Here is a 21,988-nt window from a genome sequence, read left to right as displayed (position 1 = left end):
GCCGCTAGAGGTTACATGGTATTACTCAGTTGACTTTTAAAAAAAAAAAAAAAAAAATTGAAGGAGCAGAACGGCTTATTGAAATGCAAAAAAGTAAGGCATGTTTGATAAATGCATGAAATAAATTCAAAATATTGACAAAAATAGTTTTCATGGTTCACGGATTCCTTAACCGCCTGGTTTATCCACTGCTGACTGTTCTTGGACTGTTTTTAGGTTGGTGCAAAATTCGCACCAGTCTGTTCCTCGATGTTGTCGGCCAAGTTCTTTGTCTTCTGCTACACCCACCCCTTTGAACTGTGCCCTAGAGATTAATCTTGGCCAGTCCCAATGATCTTGTGACAGGACCACAACACTGCAGTATATGGTATACAGTATTACAAAATTTTAAATGCAAATGAGTAGAAGTGTGATACAGTCTACCAGCTATCAGTCGTGCTTCGGTTATAGCTGGTTGACTGCTTTGTGGATTTTTAATTGAATTGTATTGTCATTGATATCAATGTACCCTGCATTGTGTTCCTTTGTGAGCTGTCAGCAAATGCAATCACAGGGCAGTTGGTGTGTGTATTGGGTGGGCGTGAATATCTGTGTGAGACTGTAATAGGCTGGTGTCTGCTGTCAGTCAAACAACAGAGGCTGCCAAACTTCAGCGGTTTGTCACTTTGAAATAAATTCAGCAATTAAATTGACTCTTGAGGAGAGTTGAGAGTGTAAAAAAATGGTGGTAACCAGCAGCTGCTCCAGAGTTGATTTTCGGGTCCGTGAGAAACTTAAGGCGGCCTTGGGGAGAAGGAATACCAAGGCTGAAGAGCCGGCCTACTGCCACGGCTAGTCCAACAAATAACTTAAGCCACCCATGCTGAGCCTGTATCTCACCAATGCTAGAGCCATTACCTATGCAACAGGTGACCTGGAGCTACAACTCATGGGGCACCACTACAGTTGGGACAGTTGTATTTTGATTATAGCAGGGATTATAGGTTACCTCATGCTAGTGTGCAACTAGACAGCCGCTCTCTACATCACTTTCTAACACTTGAAAAGAGAAGCCCACCAATTTCATTGTACCTTGGTTTTTTTTTGTCATTACACAATTCATTTGACTGCAATTCTGTGTTATTTGTAGCTCTATAGTTGTTTTGTTTGACCCTTAGGGGATTTTATGAAGGTGTGATGTTTCTTCACGGATTTACACTTTTTGCGGGAGGCTTCTGGTTCCCGGGCAGCACGGCGGGGCAGTTCTGATGTCATGAGATTGAAACTCCTGGAGTTTGCATGTTCTCCCAGTGCTTGCGTGGCTTTCCTCCGGGCACCCCGGTTTCCTCCCATGTTCCAAAAACATACATGTCAGTAATTGCCCGGTCCAAATTGTCCCTCGGTGTGAATGAACGAGTAAATTGTCTGTGTGCCCTGCGACTGGCTGGCAACCAGTTCAGGGTGTCCACTGACCGAAGTTAGCTGGGATGGACTCCAGCACCCCCGCGACCCTACTTAGGATAAGAGGTGCAGATAATGGATGGATGGAGGGGTTCTGGTTCCCATTAATCATAATAACTAAAAGATCTTTGTACTTATGTCGCAAATTCATTGCCTTGTGGCCTCTCTTCCTCCTCTAGGCTACTAAAGGAACTGCGGCTGTTTTCATCATCCATAGAGACAGATTCTATTTCTTTGTCGAATATTTCCACTCTGTCGTCCTCATGTCCACTGTCTGGTATCTGACTGGCCACCCTCAGCTTGACTAAGGAGGGCGAGAAGAAAGGCGACAGAGAGAAGTTCACCTTGGGGGAGGAACATGGAGACTGATAAGGAGAGCTGGACATTGGAGATGGGAATTGATATGGCGAGGATGGAGACGTGAGTATGTGTGAGAGCTTGGGAGGAAGTGGTGGAACTGGGGACAACGAGTGTGGGTTGGAAGGAGTCATGGCCGAAGACGGCCGCATGTAATCCGGATCGTCAAGGAGTTCCTCCTCCAACGTTGGAAGTTGTGCTGATTCTGTCAGGTTGGGTTTTTTCCCTCGAGCTTTGGGCATCAGAGGAGGCGGAGGAGGTGGAGCCAGAGGGGGCAACATTAGGGTAGAGGTCTCGGTGGACACTCGCACCTTAAAGCTTCGCTTCTTCAGACGTCTTTTGGACAGAGCGCTTGTGGACTCGAGGAAAAGAGGGTTGATGAAGCAGAGCGCACCCAAACCTGAGCCGCAGTCCAGCTCGCGGGGGCTGCGGGTCTCGATGGGACAGAACTCGCGGAAAAGGACAGAACTGGGGTCCGATATATGCTCGCTTTCAATGCTGATCGCTGGATGGTCGGTTTGTGGGGAGGAACCGGGCGGATATGAAGTGGGTGGCTTCAAGAGGGCTTCTGGAGTCTTGTCAGTTGTCCGAGTTTTTGGGGGCTCCCTCGGGCCCCGAACGTTTAGGTGCGAGCCCCAGAATTCTAGGAACGAAATTCAGGTGTGATTATTATCGTGAATGACAAAACATCCATCTCTTCATCATTGAATTTCCTTCAAAATAGCATCCGGACTCTTACATTTATTTTAGTTAAGCCATTAATGTTGAAAAGCAAATAAATGCTTGCAGGTTGTCACTAGTCAATTAAATACATCATGCCACATATCATTGGAAAGTTTCAACTCTTAGTATTTAAAATATGACCATGTCAAAATTTACTCATCACAGAAAACTTCAGAATCAGCCTAAAACAAGATGACCAAAAACAGTCCAGTTAATCCAACCGTGTATAATATTTACTCAAATACACGATAATGCTGACAGATTTTTTAAAAATTCGCCTAAAGGCATTTCTGCATCATTGGACATTCACTGTTGCAATCAGTCCAAAGAAGTCCAAAAAGGTTTATATTCTCTAAATAGTTCAAGAACAGCATTCCATTTACATTGGGTATGTCTTGGAATGGGATATGAGGCAAATTCTACTGGAACGTAGGTGTTAAAGCTAGTTAATGTCATAAAATACCCTGCATCAGCTTCTATGTTTTGTTCAGTTAGAGCAGAGCTCAGCAACCGAAAATTATGAAAGAGCCATAACAGGATAAATAAAAATGTCTGGAACGGCAAAATAAAGTGTTATTTTTTTCTAATCAAATTATGCTAATTAAAAAGGATTCATAGATAAAAAATTACTCATTAAAAATGTATTCTAAACATTTTTACGGCCTTGAAAAAACATTAAGAATGTTTGTTTAGCCGTTATCCGGAACTAGATTCAAAAATATATATCGCCGTCCAACTTCTTTTTCATTTCCTAGCATTTTTTTAAAAACTAAGGTTGCTGACCTCCGCGTTAAAGCTAGTTAGTGTTCAAACTTATCCTGCGTCTTTCTTTATCATTTTGTTCAGTTAGACCTACAGTATAGTGTCCTGAACGATCCTGCGTCGTCTTATATGTTTTTTGTACTGTTACAGCAAGTAATTGTGCCTGTATTGTATTTCTTGGTCTTATTGAAATGGCACCATAGACGTCCTGTCCACGTAAGGGAATATTTTGTGTGCTGTCTTTCGTGCTTTGTTCTGTAGGTGTTGGAATATTATGTACCGGTAGTTCTATCTCCCCATGACAATGTTCCCTCCGTAATCTTCTGTGTTTTGTTCACTTAGCGCTAGTTGGTATTCCAAAACATTTCGTCTTGTCTCCTTTACATGTTCAGTTTTGTTGGAGCTGGTTAGTCTTGAAACATTATGTTATGGTTATATCCAGGCAAAATATGTCCTTCCTTTTGTGTTTTGTTCAGTTAGAACCAATTGGTTTTCCAACATCTCTTGCATTGCTTTTTATGTTTTGTTCAGTGCGAGTTAGCTAGTGTTTCAGCATGACGTGGCGGAGATGCATCTTCAAGACCGTATCGGATGAGCTTTTATATCATTGACTCTTCTAGATCCTGGTAAATTTTGTTGTTCTCTTCCTATTCAGTATACACCATGGGTCTCTAACGTCTATCTTGAAAAGAGCTCACCAGTACTGGGTCATTGTTATTATCAAGTAAAAACATTTTATAGTTTATTTATCCCTACTTCCAGTAGTTAACCTGGTAATAACACAGTAACGACATTAATAACATAGGTTGCCATTTTTAAAATGCGTATTAAAGTGGGTCAATTTTTTGCTAATTAGTAACAAAGAGTAGCTCTCGGCTCTAAAATGGTTAGAGGCCCTTTTTATACACTATCCAATACAGATTTCTTGAAACAAATATTCTTCTACAATGTTATTTTGTTTTTTGTGTTTTTGGGATCTCCTCCGCCCACACGGGAACCTGAATAACATCTTACATTGGTGTAAAAATTGAGTATCTAAAATAGTTTCTCCCTAAAAATATTGCATTTGAAAAATAGATGTCAATAAATAAATCGATTTTTTATTCCAAGTAATGTTTTAGGGCTACATGTGTCTCATTATTTTACTTTTTTGATAAAATTTTGACAGGGTTTTTTGCAGTGTGAAGCTGCAATAGTAGAATAAAATGAGAAGAAATATAAGAACAGTAATTAAAGTTATAGGTGATAATAAAAACAAAGCAACTGTGTTTAAGATTGCACTGTATTTGTGTTTTTTTTTCCAGGATTCCTCGAAACTTGTTGATGCATCCTGTTAGCCCTTCTGTTTTTGTTTTTTACTTTCCATGATTTTTATAAAAAGTTGTTTTGTGTGGTATAGAATCTGATGTAACTAAATTAGGGTTGGATTTGACTTCTTTTTCTCTTGGAAGAACCAACCTATTCCCATGTGAGAGATGGACTCTAGTTCTTTGTGGGAGGTGGCTTTAGCGATGGCTTCAGGAAGCTCCAGAGGAAACGGTAGTACATCTCTAATGGGAAAAAAAAACAGATTTTAAAGTATTAAAAAGAAAAAAAAAGAACTTTACAATGACCAAAATGAACTTCACCTGCTGACACAATAGAAGGAAACGAGTCTGGGAAGGTCCGGGAAGCTAATGGCTGATGTCTCCAACGAGAGAGCTGGGATAAAAAAGTGAAATATGGTCAACATTGTAGTACCCCCATACTCTTTATCCTTCATCCTACTGATTTGAACGATCATTTACAATATTTTAAAGTGACAGTGTGTAATCACCATGGGTAATGTAGCATATAATTAAACTAAAGTGTATGCATTGGAATATGTCACACTACAGAAGCCTAAATATTAACATTCATTGGCCGACTTCCTTATTTTCTCAAGTGAGCAATGATGAAATTCAGCCAGTAACAGGACATGAAAGCTGCTGTGAATACCCGTCATTGATGATAAAGGACCAAGCGAGCTGGATTCACCTAGAGCGGCTGAAAAGAGCCAGTGGCTGGAGTTGGTCAGAGCTAATGTACGTGGCTAACTGGAGGGCGAGTGGGAAAAGCTATAAAAGTCAGTAAAAGATTACAGGAACAGCTAGCAATGGCAGCTAGCAGCAAGTCACAGCCTGCAGCCAAGTGGCTAACATGAGTGACCATTCATTATCTGCACCGCTTATCCTCAGTAGGGTCACAGGGTTTTGGAGGGATCGTCGTTGGGCATCGCCCCAACGTATACGCAGAGATATGGAAAAAAGGGATTGCTCTTTATTGCATTCTGGACACGTTCAAATTTCCAGACGTTCAACATTGGCCATCACAGTGTTCTCAAATAAAGTTAAGATATTTCGTGAAGGTCGCCCGCCTCAGCATATCAGCTTGTGACCTCCTGCAACAACGTCATCCCACGACCTTCACAAGATGCCTACATACTTATCTTTAGTAATTATCCACATTCCACAACAGGGGGTGCTGAAGCACATCCCAACTATCTTTGGGCAGTGGGCAGGGGACACCCTGAACTGGTTGCCAGCCAGTCGCAGGGCACACAGAGACAGATAACTCATTTGCTCATTCACACTTAGGGACAATTTGAACCGGCCAATCAACCTAACATGCATGTTTTTGGAATGTGGGAGGAACCCGGAGTGCCCGGAAAAACCCACACAAGCACGAGGAGAACATGCAAACTCCACACAGGATGGTTCGATCTCATGACCTCAGAACTCTGCCGCGGACATGCTAACCACTCAGCCGCCGTGCTACATGAGTGATTAGTGTTAAGTTATTCAGTGACGCATTTAAATAAACTGTCACTATTGCAAGAGCTTTCCAACTTTCTTAGTTTTATTATTAATCATCGTATCATTATTTTAATAATCCTTTTATTCATTTAGTTTTTATAAATGTACGTTATACTAATCCATAAATTTGAATGAAGTATTCACTTCTAGTATTTACTTGATGTTTCAATGTATCAATCATTCAGTACTTTCCCAGGAATGTTTCCTAAGTTGTGCTCTGATTAGTCTGCCCTAATCTTATCATACAACTATCAAAATCCAGCTGGGTCCAGTCTTCGGAAAGGTTTATTGTGAAGATGTCGCTCCCTAACTTGGACTGGGAAAATCCCATCTCAGTTAGGTTTCATTTTTTGTCAATCCTTGCCTTTTTCCTATTGAAACAGTAGCCTGGTATTTCTCGATGCTTGCTTGTTTTAGGGAGGACGTTGTACTGATCACATGCCAAAAGTGTTCTGTTTATTTTTTATTTTGTAACTTTGTAATAAAAGTGAACTGCTTTTATTTTTTGTCTTCGCCCAACTACTCGGTCGGAATCCCAGAAGTTTAACACGTAGCGGGACACGGATTGTCCACTCCTACACTAGAGAAGTAAACAATGGGGCAAAAGCGCCAGACGCCTGAATGACAGAACTCGGCGAGCATCACATTTTGAGGTCAGCTAAGTAAGTGGCCGTTACGTGCTAAAAGCGGCACCGGGACAAGCTAGCTTTGCACAATCCTATTCTGGTTTCCGTAAAAGCAAGATGGTGGCCAAACATGTCCACTTCTTCAGGTGAGGTGATGTAGGAACATAATTCTAAACCTAAAATCATGTTTATGAGTTAATACATGTGTTTTTGTTTATCATTTGAATCAATAGTGTTTTATTTTAATGACATATTTTACACCACTACGGGTCGCTATATAATACAAACTGGGCCTTTACGAACCACTAATCACTGTGGAGAGATGTAACTATCGGGCCATGAACTTTCAATACTTACTTGAATGTTCCTCCCTGATCCCAAACTGTTGAACGAAGGACGGAATGCTGTCATCTACAAGCCTTACACACAAGACGTTTCTCTGAGACGTGCGAGACTTTCGCACCAGAAATGTCTGCAAAGCAACACCACACCGCATTGACAAGTGCAAAAGATATATTATACCAGTATATATTAAAGCCCCAGTGTGTATTATAAAGCCACCTCTAGTGGTGTAAAATACACCATTTAATCAAACATGAATGATTCAAATCATAAGCAAAAACATTTACTATCTCATAAACATGAATTTAGGTTTAGAAATGTGTTATTATATTCCGTTAAGATGAGACACTGTTTGAAGAAGGTGACATGTTTGCCGGCTATCTTGCTACTACAGAAGCCCAAAAGACCATTTTGCAATAGTAGCTTGTCCCAGGGTTAACGATTTTTTCCACGGTTTCCTTCTCTAATCACTCATGTTAGCCACTTGGCTGCAGACTACACCCCACCACTAGCTGCTATTCTTATTGTTTTTAGTTGCTTCTGCTCTGTCCCTCTATCACTCGCCTTTTACAGCCAATGTCGTCGAGTCAGTCATTCAGACATCTTCTGGCTTTTTTTCCACTGTTACCTTATTTAGCCACTCAGCTGCAGCCTATGGCTTGCCGCTCGTCGCTATGATTATTGTCAGCTGTTTTATGTAAATTGAGCTGGCTCTTGCAATATTCTACTGGCCTTTTTTGTAGCTTCTCTCGGTAGCCGCTAAAGTAGAAGGTCAAATATATGGCCCACGGGCTGAAGCTGACCTGTGGATGATTTAATCCGTAATTTTAAAATAAATACAAACCAAATAGGGGCAGCACGGCGGCGCAGTGGTTAGCGCGTGTACGGCACAGTTCTATGGTCTTGGGAACCTCCTGTGTGGGTTCAAAATCCAGCTACCGGACTTCCTGTGCGGAGTTTGTATGTTCTCCCCGTGCTTGCGTGGGTTTCCTCCGGGCACTCCGGTTTCCTCCCACATTCCAAAGACATGCATTTCAGGTGGATTGGCCGGTCCAAATTGCGTCTTACCCCTGGAGGCTCCCTCTGCAGAATGTGCAGGGCAGTTGCGGGGTTAATCGACAACTGAAGCCAGACAGGAACTGTCAACAAGAGCCGGTCCAGGACGCTGACGCTCTTCAGAGACCCTCCTCGCTTGGGGCCTTTCGACTTCTTCTCTGGCCCCTGGGGGGGCTCTGGGAAATCGTACAGAGGCTCTTCTTGTTGTGCCATCTAAAACAAAAAGACAAAATAATTCATCTTGCAAGCTGTGATAACGTCTACAGACTTACACCACATATGAAAAGATATAACTGTAATATATACGTTTTTCGGGCCAAAAATGAAACAGAAATGTCCGTAAGAATACAACCAATACTCACGAGGGTATTTCTTTTTCGCAATTAAGGCAAAGTTTCCATGTACCATTCATCTCTGTACTACAAATCCCACAGTGCAATGGGGGAAACAAGCAATCAGATGACTCCAAAGCATATACATGCAGGAGTCATTGGAAAATGAAAGGACTGACCAAACATTTGCAATCAGACTGGTGGGCCATCAGGGCCGGCAAGGCTTTCTCGGCTGGCCTAAAAATATATTTGAATCATGTCATGTTATTATGTTTTATCCATGGATACTTATGAAATAATTCAAAATTGTCTGTCAGCTTCATTTTACATTTCAGCCCTTTTTTGTTGCTAGGGTCAGAAGTCAACCTGGAGGAATTCACAACCATTTCTACAGGCCATGAGGCATAAAATAAGTGTAGGCAAAGCTGTTGGTTTAGCCAATCAGATTTCAAGTAGGCGGACCAGGGCCTTCTGGCAGGCGCAAGGAAACATCAGCAGTTTCAAAAACTATGTTTGGCAAGGGGGCGGTAACAGAAGTAAAAGGTGAAGAAAAAGACTGCAGCTACGTGTCCACTGTGTCGAACAGACATTTTTAACCCTAAATGAGATAAAAACTTACGCGAGAAATACGAAAGGACAGGCTCGACTGTCAGCATTAGCTTTGATGGAATAGAAAATAACTTTTTGATGGAATTGAAAAGCACGGACAGAGTAATTGACATTTTGAGGAAAGAAAGGAAGATGGATTTTGTCCACACAAAAAAGGTGTCTAGAGTGTAAAATGTGCCTATAGTCCTAAATAATAGAACAATTTTATGAGGTTATTATTGATGCTTTGTTATATGTGTCGCAGCTGTAGCTGCAGTAAATGTTTTATAGCTATAAAATAGTTATTGAGGGTTGGATTGATTCAGATATAGCATTACTGAAGGTCTCTGGTTTTGAAATGCATGGCCTGCCACTGTGAAATACACAGTGACAACTTTTAAATGCATGGAATAATGAGGTAGAAAGACAAATATTTATGCACGGACTTACACTATATATGGGTGGATATAACAATACAATATTCCTTTTTGGGGCCAAAAATAAAACGGAAATGTCTCCGAGAAATCACCCCCTACGGTACACACGGCTTTTTTAGCATTTAAGCTGAAGTTTGCTTTTCGGCATAAAAATATCCCAGATGAGGCAAACGAACAATCAGATGACTCCAATGCATAAAAACTACACGGAAAAGTCATTGGAAAATGAAGGGGCCAATTCAACAATTGCAATCGGATTTCTGTGTGCATTTACATCATCTGAATATTTCGTTTTCAATCCGATTAACGCCTGCATGCAACTGTAGGCGTTGCACACACCTGCGTGAGAGATCCTGGACCGTGTCAGCAAGTTCAGACTTGGTTCAAGTGCAGATTGTCCTCATGGGGAGCTGAAGAAATAAAGGCGGAAAAGACAGTCTGAAACACGCAGAAAAAAATCCACTATTGCACGATTGTAGAACTCATTGTGTAATAAGAGTTAAGGTGTTCGATTTAATGTCATTATCTAAGATATTTGTCAAACTTTCACAACAGGAATGTGATTACCTGTGGTCGCTCCTCTCACCTTTTGTCCCTTTGGATGATGCAACATGCTATTCATAATAATAATCAATATAAACTGCTCTGGGGAAAAAAACACTTTTCTCTCCTAAGGTGAGCTCCTGCGTTATATTCTTGCTTTTCGTCTTCATTTCCTCCTTCCAGAGATCCTCCCCTCTCACCTGATATCACCTGGAAACATTCATGTAGAGGAATTTTCAGGATAAAATAAAAACAAGCTTTAAAAATAGTAATGAATCGGAAAACAAAGACTTAACGGTACGCTTTGATTGAAACACAACAATTTCTTAAAACACGTTATTTTTGATGATTGTGACGAAATTAATCGTTTTGTTTATTTTTTATTATTATGTATTGGTGGTTTACACGCAAATAAGGATTCCGATATTCGTCAATAATGCTTATTTGTCTTATTTGTTCATTTTATTCTTTGAATACATAATAAATGGTTTTACAGCAAAAGTATGTCCTGTGTACTCCGTCAAGGTATTTTGTTCTGAATCAGTTCATAATTTGTTTGATTCTATTTATTGTTTTTTTACTTTTGCGAAAATGTAACAACATTCATTATTTTACCCAATGCGTATATTTTCTACTTTTTAATATTTATTATAATGTTTTGTAGTGAACGTACGTCCTCTGTTGTCCCACTAAAAAGTTCATTTTTCGGTATTTTTTTTAATAGTATGTATTGTTGACTTCATTGCAAATTAACCATTAATTAAATAACCACGCTTTATAAAGTGCACCTTCTGTCGCCCCGACAAAAAGTTAACAAAAGTTAACTCTTTTTAGTATCCAGTTTTATTGATTTACGCACAATCTGGCCAATAATAAATCAATAATATTCGCTTATTTTGTTATTCAAATATACAGTATCTCAAATCCGGTTCTGTGGCGAACGTGCGCCCCCTGTCGCCCCAGATGAAACTCCAGCCGGATATGCAGTTTGAAATCCAGCTCCGGGGACCGCTTTCGGTAAGGGAACCATTTACTAAATGCTAAGCTAAAATTGTTACGATCCTTCATTTATTCTTTTGAAACACTGTTGCTGTTTTTCACAGTCGTGCATACTTGAATTATGATCCATTATTGCTTTTCAAAAAAGTAAAAATCACAACAAAAAAAGCACTGACGTTTTGCTAATGCTAGCTAAACCAAGCTTGTTTAGCTAACGTTAGCTTCCGTCCACAAGATGTCAATTCCAGACGTCGTGGAATAGGTTTTTTTGGGTTCTGTTTTATTCTATTTGTTTTTCCGATTTAATGCAAAATAAAGTTTTTTAATGTGTGTAGCCAACGAACGGGATATTTAGCCCAAGTGAGTGTCGATGACGTGATGCTAGTTGTTTTATTTGCTCAGCTAACGTATAGCACGAGTCTACTCCCCCATTCAAAGAAAATTAGTAATATTTAGACGTGTCATTTTTTTAGCAATTTAAATTTGAAACTGGCGATGAAAGAGCTTTTTCGTTATTATTTTAATGCTATGTGTCTCAGACTCACGAAAGTTTCTGAATAATAAGCAGATTTGTATTTATATCGTTGTAATATTAGTTGTGGGATCCTGATCATGAAGAGATTTTTGTAGCATTATTTCCATTAATGATCCCATCACTGTATTTGTATCAAAAATAGGAATTGAATTCATTTCCATGACAGTTTATGCACACTCGCAACATAGAACACAAACGGTATGTTTTTGCCCCTACCTGCAGTTGTTTTGGTCTCATTGATTTCATTTTTTTTGTAAAATATTATCCAGAATTTTAAAAATTCACCGTAAAATATCGTTTTTGGAATAGAATGATGCGGAAGTGTCTTCTAACTTTTAGTCTCTGTGAAGAATCTTTCACCACCTCAAGTACCCAGAATATAAAAAAGCATTTGCCTAAAAGTCATTGCACATGGTTTAAACATGACTGGTGCTTAGGTGACATAAACTAATATTACCAACAGGATCAAATTAACTATCCTTATATTTCCCACAATAATTAAAGGCGCAATCTCTCTTGCGATTACAGAAATGAGCGGCGACAACGTGAAGTTGTTTGTGGGAAACCTTCCTCTCGATGCCTCCCAAGATGAGATCAACAAGCTCTTTGCACCATACGGGGAGATCAACACCTGTTCCTTGCTCAGACAGTACGCCTTTGTTACCTTGAAAGGAGAGGGAGCTGCCGACAGGTATGATCTAAGTGGAATTTTCTCTCAAACTGATCATCATTTGTGTGGAGTTTTGGTTTTTATACAGACTGATATGTTTTTTTGAGGTAATTGTTCAAGGTTGCAAAGAACTCAAGGAAAATGCCATTATTTTGGACCATTAAAACCTCCGACTTTTTTTTTTTTTTTAATCTGCCTACAGAGCCATACGACATCTTGATGGCAAAGAGTATCGAGGTAGACCCCTCGTAGTGGAGGAGTCACGCGCTCGTCCTCCCAACTCCACCAAAGTGTTTGTCGGGAACTTGAGTGCCACATGCTCTGCTGACGACCTGCATAGCCTTTTTTCTACATTTGGGAGAGTTTTAGATTGTGATAAAGTCAAAGGTGAGGAACACTAAGTAATTCTTTAAAACGTTTTTCACATTTAGATCTGTAGTTGTAGGTAATCACACTGCATTTTTGTTTGACAAACTTTTGTTTGTCTTCCACAGCTCGATTATGTTCAAATGTGGGTTACGCATTTGTGCATATGGAAAGGAAAGAGGAGGCCATGGCGGCCATCGACGCACTCAACGGGACCATTTTCAAGGGCCGTCAGCTGGCTGTAGAGCTCTCCAAAGCGCAACCTTTAGTCAACCAGCTCATGACATCTGGGAATTCAGTTGGTGTGTTTTTTCCCCAAATGTTTTACTCAATGCTGTATTAATAAAACTTACACGTTTTATATGGCTTTTTATCTCTCAGGTGGAAGAGAAGGTCTTCTCCCTCGGCCTGCTGGCTCCATGGAGCATCACCAAAGTCATGCTGCTGTACTTGCTGCAGCTGCAGCAGCTGCCGCTGGACTTCCGATACAAGTACGTTTAATGTATTGATAGAATGGTTGATCATTTAGCAGTGTTACTTCTAAATGGTCACCATCATCAGTGAAATGTTGTCACTTTTGAAAAATAATATCCATGGAGATAATAACAAACAACTCTGTTGAGAGTACTAAAGGTATACCTGAAGTTAGGAGCCATACTACAGATAATTAATAATCAATTAAAGGAATGTATTAAATATAGGTGTGTGTGTGCAGATACATTTACAACTTCACTGAGAGGAAGCATTGGAACAAGTTGTGTGGACGCCGGATAAACAATAGGATTCTTCAAACATGATTTTCATGCTCCCATCTCCATCTGCAGGTTCAGCAAAGCGTCCACAACTCGTTCTACAACACCACATCCTTCGATCCTACCTACGCCGCCCTGAAAGGCATCACGAGTTCCAAAGTCGCCGGCGGCGTCATATACGGCGCTCTGGCCAGCCAGGTGTACGGGTCTGTAGCTGACCAGGTTTACCAGGACATGACCAATCACACTGTCGCGGCCCCCATGGCTGAGGACTACGAGGTTCAGAGCACGCCGGATCCAACTACGCTTTTCGAGGCTGCCAGAGCCAAGTTCTTCCAGGAAGGACAGAAGGTCTTTAGATATTTTTTTGTTTTTACAAACATCAAGAAAGACTCATGATGAGTAGTACTTAGTGTGCAATGTCTTCTTTTTGTATCAGGTTCTGGCCGAGCAACAGGCAGGCAGAAAAACGACAGCCTCAACAAATTCAACGTCCACCACAACCACGACAGCTTCAGACACGGAGCGGGACCGCAGCCCGATCAGAGGGACCCGGACTCCTCTGCTGCCGGACCCGTCTCCCGGTGCCTTCAATCAGAACCGCACCAAACGGCGAGTTCTTCTGCCCACGCCGCCCGGGGTGGGCGAAGACCCTGCCGCTGCAACTATCGAAGGGGCTGATCCTGTTGCCAGGTGAACAACCAAGTGCAACTAAAGCAGGAAAATGAATAGATTTGACACTGAATATAGAATGTTCTACAGCAAGTGCTAAATTAGCATCATTTTTCTTTCTTTCTTAAATGTTACTTAGGTCCTACACAGAATATTACCAGCAGATGCATTACCAACAGTACCAACAACAGTACCAGCAACAGTACAATTACCTCCAATACGCCTACACCAACCCTCCTCCGCCCCCTCCTCCACAAGACACCACAGATCTTTCCATCTCGGTCCCGCCGCCCCCCGGGACCTTCTCATCCCCGCAAGACTACGGACCTTCGGGCACGTACAACCCCGCGGCCGGTTACAACGCCTCCTCGCAGAGCTACCCCGCCAACTACGACGCGTCCGGAGGATACAGGGCAGCAGGAGCGTACGATACATCCGGAGCTTACTCGGCGGCGGGAAGCTACTCCTCCACACCGTATGAGCAGACACCCGCACACGGGCAACCCACGCCCCAGCGCAATGATTACCCTTACAACACGCCAGAACCCCCTTACCGATAGTCCCACTTTTCTTTCCCCTGACATACAAACACCAACTCATATTATCCGCATTGCTGTTGTGCTGTGTAAATAAGTATTTGGGTAAGAGCAGTTGAAGTCAGGCAGGTAACAATGTTTTCATTTGAATGAAGCATTTTGGCCTTGTGTCTGAAAAGAAATTATCTCCTCCAAAAATGGAGAAAACAGGAGATGGTAAAGTTGTTGATGAGGCGCAGTTGGTTTGCTAAGGATAATTTCCAACGATTCTTTGCCTGGCATTAAATCGTCATTATATCAGCAACAGTTAACCTTGCAGTCGCTGCAATATCCAAGTTGGTGGTGTCAGGAGTAACTGAAGCATTGAGATGCTTACCAAAGTGTTGACTTAGTGGAAAGAGCCATCATGATATCTCTTAAAGTCAATCAACACTCTGAAAGCTTTCTTTCCATGTGTATCGAATAGTCCCAGCATTTTTGTTTTGTCTTGAGTCAATATTTAATCGTATTTTGGATATTTTCTTAGGCGTCAGATGCCTAATTTTTTTGTATGAATAGACAGTTATGGCCAGTCAATTTAGTTTGGACAATTATGCTCCAACAATCTAAAGTCACACCTTGAAGTGCGATGTTTCAGCTAGTTTCCATACTTGTGTTTTGTTTTGGCAGTCTTGTGTAAATGAAAGACAGTGGAAGATTTCCCAAATTCTGACCATGGGAAAGTTGTATTTGGATTGGTAGAGCAGCTAGGAAGAGAATGTTTGCCCAACAATTCTGAAATGTATTTAGGAATGTTTGGGGGCCCCTTAGAAAATGTGCATTTACACTTGGATGTATTTTTCTTAAGATTTTGCTCCATTACCTTTTACATACAACCGCCATATTTGGCCTCACTCTTTGCGCCACATGCCACAAATATCGCTTGTTAGTTGCATGCCATGTTGTTGCTGCTGCTCCAGCCACCTTCTTCCTCTTGCTGATTATTGCAGCTAGATTGGAAGGGAGCCAAAGTCTGAGCCCTTGCCCTGGACGTGCGCCGCTGTAGCGCGGGATGGGGGAAAACGGCAGCGTTAGGCCCCCTCCGAAAACCGCTGTGGACGATGGGAGTGGTTCCCCCCACTAAGGTAAACACTCAGACCACACACTCCTGCCCTCGGCTGGCCGCCCAAAAAATCACACACTTTGCAGACATTCTGACGCACAGACGTCGACGTCCAAATATGTTTTTATCTTCAGTTTTGGCCTTTTAAAAAAATATATTATTATTCTTTGTCTTTTTTTTTTTTTTTTTGAATTATTATTTTTTTAATTTGACCTGTCCCCGTTTGACAAAGTAATTCTCAGCATCCTTAAAGATCATATATGTGGTCTTTGAAGAAGGCGTTGAGGGTTAAGTCACATCAGGATGTTTTTTTTTTTTTTTACTCTCTTCACCCTACGCCATGGCCACCCTAGGGTTAAGTGCCTCGCTTTGAAGACAACACCACCAGGCCCACACAAAGCTGATGCAAGATGTGTTGCTGGTTCAAAGCTCGAATCGTCTCCCCCTCACAATCTCTTCTCAATCTCCCACTATGACCGTTTTCATTGCCACTTTGAACTTCTACGGCATCAATTTTCATTATGTTTTAAAATGCATTTTGTCAGATGTTCTTTTGAAATGTTTATCAATAAATTTAAAAAAAAAATCCAGCAGGCTATTTTTACTGTGTGTGTATGCATTATTTTGTGTGTGAAAAAAAACCTTGACAAAGTATTAGATGACGTTTTATTCCATAACCTTCCAAATACATCAGCTCTTGGTTCAAATCCTGCAAGCTTTCAATGTAAATAAAGAGGGGAATCAACTGAGTTTCAGATGGAGTTGTCTACACACATATTTACTGAGGTAATTCTCGGACATCAATGTTCTTTAGCATGAAACTGAATGTGCAACCTGTAATGGCAATTCTTACTTCCATGCTGTTTTTTTAAGCAACCTTCTGTGATGAAAACAATGAAATAATGTGCTGTTGTTTTTCCGGTGCTACCATTTAGCCATATTTGTCTGTTTTTTTCTTAAGTCAAATAATTGCTATTTATGTATTACATTTCTAAAGAAAATCCAATTCAGAAAATTGTCAGCTTTCTCCAACTAACAAACCTGTAGCTCTTGTGTCTTTTACAGAGAGCTATGAAGCGGGAAAAAGGAATACGAGAGAACCTGACAAGGTAATCGGTTAGAAAAATAAAGTTTTAAGATTTGTACACATGCATGACCTGCCACGTTTGAACTGTGCGTTGCATGAGCTGCTTCTGTTGACCTGTGTGCAAAGATTCTGTAAACCTTAAAACCGAAAGTAACAGTTGAGGCTTCTCGTCGGTCAATCAGGGATGAGAGCCACTGGGAACATTTTAATATCGGCAAACAAGACAGGACGAGACTTGGCAAAACACGTTAAATACACCGCACAATGTGGACTAGACTCAAAACACATATTACAGTACTTTTACTTTTGTCCGCATAACCTCCACGTGTTGCTGCTGCTGCTGGCATTAGTTGGCTATGAAAAAGGAGCAAGTGTACAAACACAAACATTAGAAAATAGCAAGGCTTTAATAAAGATTGCAATGTCGGCTAGCTACAATGGAAAAAAGTTCAATTGACATTCATGGAGTTTTACAAAGACGGTAAATGGGTTTGAAGTCCTTTGTAGTGCTTTCTTGCACTCTTTGCATTTCATGCAAGGCCAGCCTTCAAACGGTTACTGACGTCCTTAGGTTGTAAAACGCTTGATTTTTATGAATGTCAATGAATGCGACAAAATCAAAACTCTTCAAAAACACAGGTGAAAAGTTCACACCATGGTCATGCTTTTAAAAAGACAACACTTAATCATGCAAAACAACCCCCGCCCCATCTCCAAAATAAAAAAAAAAAAAAAACATGTTCAGAGTTCTGATCATCACTCAGAAAAGCTGCGCTTTTGACAATGACTTTGGTGCAAAAAAACGTCGGTGTTTCGAAGAGGAAAGACCCGGTCCTGCCCTCTTCCTCGATGAAGACACTCACGGTTGTGATAGTAGACGCCCTTTCAAACAAACATGACTTGACATGCCCCCCCTCCCCTCAATATCCCACCAGCCCCCCTAGACTATGACACCTTGAAAAACATCATTCAAACACAGACACGGCAATAAGTTGGTCTCACAACACGTCATCCAAACACGTCGAAAAACACATGAACTGCATCACCTATATACAGAGAACACACGAATGATGAAATCGAATCTCGATAAGCTTGACCAAATGTTAAAATTGTTAAGTTATTGATGACGGAAACAATGATTTGTTGTCTTGAAATCCCCCCCATACAAGTTATTTGTATATAAAAACAACCTCCGTTCAATTATTGCCCTGTTGGACTGTACTGTACATCCCAGCAATGAGTTTGAGCTTTTTTTTTGTGCAGTCAAAAGAGTTTGTGCTATAAAGATGACCTCATTCTCATTTACTGTCTCATTGGAGACTGTCGGGACTTATCCTAGGTGCGAAACCCTTGACAGACAGACGTTAGATGGGTCTCATTGACCTTTAGACGTCCTGCGCATGAATGTTAACTTTATACGGTAATTACCCTCGTCTAGCTTTCCTACCGTGTTAAAACACATTTTCTCTTTATTACTATCTGGAGGGACATCATTACATACCCTCGGGCAGCTTTGACCTTTCTGTATGAGAGACAGTCTAGTGGGCTCTCGGTGCGTTCATTTAGATAAAAAGAGAGGTACCGTACATAATCCTGATGATGACATGAAAGGCTCAACAACTAGACATTGTTTTTGTATGATATTGCACAGCAGAAAACAAGAATATAATAAAACACTTTTGATCACATTTTAACTTTGCAGTTCCTGATTGTGGCTCAGGGCTTTGTTCCTTTCCAGTATTTCAGGTCGTGTCAAATGTCTGAAAAGTTCCAGCAATGGTGTCTTAAGGTCTGATTTCAACCGCAAGTCGAGTGAAGATTTACTAATCATGTATGTCAAACCTATTTAGGCCCTCAGACTTATGCCGGTAACCTCCCGAAAACCAAATTGTGAAAAGACAAATTCCATGATTTGATCCATCTATTCTCTTCCAATTATCCGGGTTAGGGTTAGCGGGGCAGCAGCCTCTGCCCAAACCTCACTAGCCCCATCGTGCAGCTTATCCGGCATCCCAAAGCGTTTCCAGCCAAGCTCTGAGACATAGTCTCTCCAGTGTATTATGGGTTGTCCCCGGGGCCTTCTGTCGGTAGGACATGCCCAGAACACCAAGGGGAGGCTTCCAAAGAGTAGTCTTGACAAAATGCACAAGATACCGACTCTCTTCTGTCAATGCGGAGAATCGGTGTCTCTACACTGAGTTTCTTCTGGATGAACAAGCTTTTCCACCGAACCTAGACATATGTTTGGCTTTGCCAAGTCCGAGAAGTGTATCCCTCTAAAGAGATGTCCAGGAGTCATCCAGACTGCCTGCCACCTCAAAGGATCAGCGGCTCTACACTGTTTTCCTTTTCGAGGACCAAGCTATTCCACCGACCCTATAAACAAGTTGGGTCTTGCCAAGTTTGATCAATATATCTCACTGTAAAGACAAGAGTTACCCGGGCCTGAGCCACCTCAACTGGCTCCTGCCACCTCAAAGGATCAGCAGCTCTACACAGAGCTCCTTCTCGACCGAGCTTTTCTACAGAGTCTATAAACAAGTTCAGGTCTGCCAAGTCTGAGCAGTATATCCCTCCGTACAGATGTCTAGGAGGCATCCCGACCGGAAGCCCGAGCAACCTAAACTGGCTCCTACCACCGCGAAGGATCAGCAGCCCGACAATGCTGAAGAAACTCATTTCAGCCCGTTTGAAAGAGGTGTATAAGATAACATCAACATCCAAATGGAAACTTTGTATTTTGTCAAAATACTTGACTTCCCGTGTCTCCTTACCCAAGCTTAGAGGGAGCTATCAAGAGGCCTCAGAGACATGGGCATCAGGGTTCGGTAGTTGTAACGACCAATCTATGGTGGAGCTCCAAAAATCCTTACATGGTTTATAGAAGGGAAGTATTCTACTGGACTTAAGAATGACACCTATTCTGGAACTTTTCTGACACAGAGGATCCTGTCAACAAACAATAACCGTGTCACGTGGACTTTAAACATACTGTCCATAAATGTTTGGTGTTTTCTTCCTTACGATCAGGAAGGACATCATTGCATCCTTGCGGGCCATTTTGAATGGGATACCGTTAAATTGGTGCTCAGTGCATTTTGTCTGCATAAAAACACTCTTAGTGTACAGAATTCAGTGACCAGTACGACACCTCTGCACTCAAACGTTTTTTGCATGGTAGTGCGCAGCCACGAAAGGAAAAAACAAATAGCACGTGGTAAAAGCGCTTCAATGACATCCTCAGTTTGCAATCCCTGGATGTGGCTCAGTGCCTTTTTGTCTGTAGTTCCAGTGCAGCTGGCTAACACTGTCCTCAGGTACCAGATGAGAACACACAAGCACACACACTCGCAGGTCATTCCAACACCAAGTGAGTCCCGCATGGAGTTGGCAAACCGGAACAAATTTTGCTACAAAACATTAATGATGCAGACCGCTTACATGTAAAAACACTTAGAAAAATCTCAAGATATCCGACATCAAGTTGATGGTTTGACCAATCGCACAAGATGATTCAAATCTCTTGCATACATCTTAAACCCTTGATAAAGTTCACATAGGGTAAGGTGCCAATAAACGCTATGTTGTGGACAATCCTGGACAAGTGAGGATTGAAGTGGAGGTCTAAAGCAGAGAAAAATGGGGACTGGAAGTGAGGATGGAGCAGCTTTACTGGTGGTTTTTCGGAAAATCAATTGGTTGCGAGTGTTTTATGGGCGCCGTTTGGCACATGGGTGGCAAGCGAAGGTATCCGAGGAGGGCAGAGAATTGCTTCTTTCCCCTCTTCGACTCCTCCTTCCTTCTGTCATCTTTCCTCTGTGGCGCTTGCTTCTGGCTCGCTGCCATGGTTACAGCATCATTTCTACATGAAGTGCATCTGCAGACAAAGGATGAAGATGGATTGAGGGTGACTCAGTTCACCAACAACTCATTACATCTTCAGGCCTCCGGGTTGAGAATATAGCTCAGGGGTGGGTAACCCTTTTGACTCAAAGAGCCATTAAAAGCAAAATTGTTTCAAAATTCTACAAAATCGTTAAACCTGCTCTCCAGACAAGAACTTATTCTTCAGCACATTTATTTTCACTGTGTGACATTTGATAATTTGATCAAATTTATGAAATAATAATGCCTGAGCCTATGTCCCAAATGCCAACAAATATACAGTTTTAAACTAGTCTCCCTCCCCCAATTACTTAAGATCATTGAAGCTCGTTTTTCAAACCTTGATCTAGGTTCTGACGTATTTCCTTTGTGGTTGAAAAGTTGAGCATTTAATTTTTTGAAGTCCAGGTCTAGAATCTAAAATCCACCAATTGCCACCGCTATGTACCTGCGTCCCCGGAATGGGTCCGAAAGGGTTGGCAGCTCTCAGGACTGGCTGGTTGTATATAACAGGCTGCGAGGGCATCATTGGAACACCCCCCATCTGGTGGCTCATCTGAGGGGGCAGCTATTAAGAGTAAAGGCATGTTTAAAAGTGGACTATATTTATTATTAGTCGTATCATTCCCTTACCATTCCATAGACAGGCACTTGCTGGGTCGTCATAGGAAAAGCTACTGGAGCTGGAGCCTGTAAGGGAAAGATCCTCACAAAATCATAAGGAGACATGTATAATAAGGAATGGTAAAGTGTCTGGTGCTTACATAGCCGGTGTAGATAACTCCGTTCTTTGAAAACAAAAGACAAAAGAGATATGATTTTTATTGACTCAATACACCAAACATTTCTGATTTACCATCTGAGGGACAGGCATGGGAGCTGGTGCCATGGGATGGGGTGAGTGAGTCCAGTTTGTGCTGGCGCACACAGTTTTGGTTTGCCATCCGTTTCCTGCTGTCGGCTTCTTCTCCACCAGCTGGCTCCACTGCAGTTCAGGCCTGAAGCATACACACATGCACTTAAGAACCCCTCCCCTGCTGATGATTAAAGCAGAAGTTGGCCCAGTTTTAAACGCCCGCTCACCTTTTGGCTTGCGTCCCCCCAAACTGCAAGTCTAAGAGGAGTGAAGAAAATTAGCTCCAAGTGAGCAAAAGAAGTCATCGACTTATACGGTACCCACTTCCAACGAGGTTGGCTAGAGAGGAGTCCAAATCGTTGGGGAGCATCTTCCCAGAGTGCAATGGGGCTCCGTGGTGGTGGATCTGAGTGGGTTGGGCTGGCTTAAGTAAGTCACCTAAGAACTCAAGAAAGTTGTCATAAGAGCAGAATTCTGTTGTAAGGTTT

General features: G+C 41.7%; 3 protein-coding genes across 9 annotated transcripts in view; 1 reads left to right on the top strand and 2 right to left on the bottom strand.

Annotated features, from left to right (window-relative positions):
• Positions 1 to 356: 356 nt before the first annotated feature.
• LOC148349319 (ras and Rab interactor 1-like) lies at positions 357 to 10,342 on the bottom strand. Of its 3 annotated transcripts, none has more exons than XM_088320405.1 (7): positions 10,065 to 10,342; positions 9,837 to 9,907; positions 8,153 to 8,353; positions 7,100 to 7,214; positions 4,911 to 4,983; positions 4,741 to 4,832; positions 357 to 2,440 (listed from the first exon to the last, which is right to left on the bottom strand). In XM_088320405.1, the coding sequence occupies exons 3-7, from the start codon at positions 8,351 to 8,353 to the stop codon at positions 1,575 to 1,577; spliced, it is 1,347 nt and encodes a 448-aa protein (XP_088176531.1). In that variant the 5' UTR covers positions 9,837 to 9,907; positions 10,065 to 10,342; the 3' UTR covers positions 357 to 1,574. The 3 variants fall into 3 exon arrangements, with proteins under 3 accessions (XP_088176531.1, XP_088176534.1, XP_088176533.1); XM_088320408.1 differs by having other exon boundaries at positions 9,837 to 9,935; positions 10,084 to 10,342; XM_088320407.1 differs by having other exon boundaries at positions 10,084 to 10,342.
• A 118-nt stretch (positions 10,343 to 10,460) lies between these two features.
• rbm14a (RNA binding motif protein 14a) lies at positions 10,461 to 16,417 on the top strand. 4 transcript variants are annotated; one of them, XR_015847188.1, is made up of 11 exons: positions 10,461 to 10,565; positions 10,956 to 11,057; positions 12,103 to 12,265; positions 12,447 to 12,631; positions 12,739 to 12,912; positions 12,992 to 13,101; positions 13,435 to 13,713; positions 13,802 to 14,055; positions 14,174 to 14,509; positions 15,560 to 15,694; positions 16,026 to 16,417. XR_015847188.1 is itself a non-coding variant. In XM_088320412.1 (10 exons), the coding sequence occupies exons 3-10, from the start codon at positions 12,105 to 12,107 to the stop codon at positions 15,561 to 15,563; spliced, it is 1,503 nt and encodes a 500-aa protein (XP_088176538.1). In that variant the 5' UTR covers positions 10,461 to 10,565; positions 10,956 to 11,057; positions 12,103 to 12,104; the 3' UTR covers positions 15,564 to 16,417. The 4 variants fall into 4 exon arrangements, 2 of the variants coding, with proteins under 2 accessions (XP_088176538.1, XP_088176537.1); XR_015847187.1 differs by having other exon boundaries at positions 14,174 to 15,694; XM_088320412.1 differs by having other exon boundaries at positions 15,560 to 16,417.
• Positions 16,325 to 21,988, bottom strand: part of LOC148349317 (phosphatidylinositol-binding clathrin assembly protein-like) — a 30,134-nt gene continuing 24,470 nt past the window's right edge. For both annotated transcript variants that reach the window (XM_088320409.1, XM_088320410.1), the window contains 7 exons: positions 21,825 to 21,938; positions 21,728 to 21,758; positions 21,501 to 21,642; positions 21,409 to 21,432; positions 21,278 to 21,334; positions 21,093 to 21,212; positions 16,325 to 20,636 (listed from right to left, as the gene is read on the bottom strand). In XM_088320409.1, the coding sequence (XP_088176535.1) occupies positions 20,622 to 20,636; positions 21,093 to 21,212; positions 21,278 to 21,334; positions 21,409 to 21,432; positions 21,501 to 21,642; positions 21,728 to 21,758; positions 21,825 to 21,938 (503 nt within the window). In that variant the 3' untranslated portion in view covers positions 16,325 to 20,621. The remainder of the gene's footprint in view (positions 20,637 to 21,092; positions 21,213 to 21,277; positions 21,335 to 21,408; positions 21,433 to 21,500; positions 21,643 to 21,727; positions 21,759 to 21,824; positions 21,939 to 21,988) is intronic.

This window comes from Urocampus carinirostris, chromosome 17 (assembly GCF_059441175.1).
Source record: "Urocampus carinirostris isolate Australia breed hairy pipefish chromosome 17, RoL_Ucar_1.0, whole genome shotgun sequence".
Classification (NCBI taxonomy): Eukaryota; Metazoa; Chordata; class Actinopteri; order Syngnathiformes; family Syngnathidae; genus Urocampus; species Urocampus carinirostris.
Note: the sequence above shows the minus strand (reverse complement) of the source record. Positions and strands in the feature narration are given on the sequence as shown.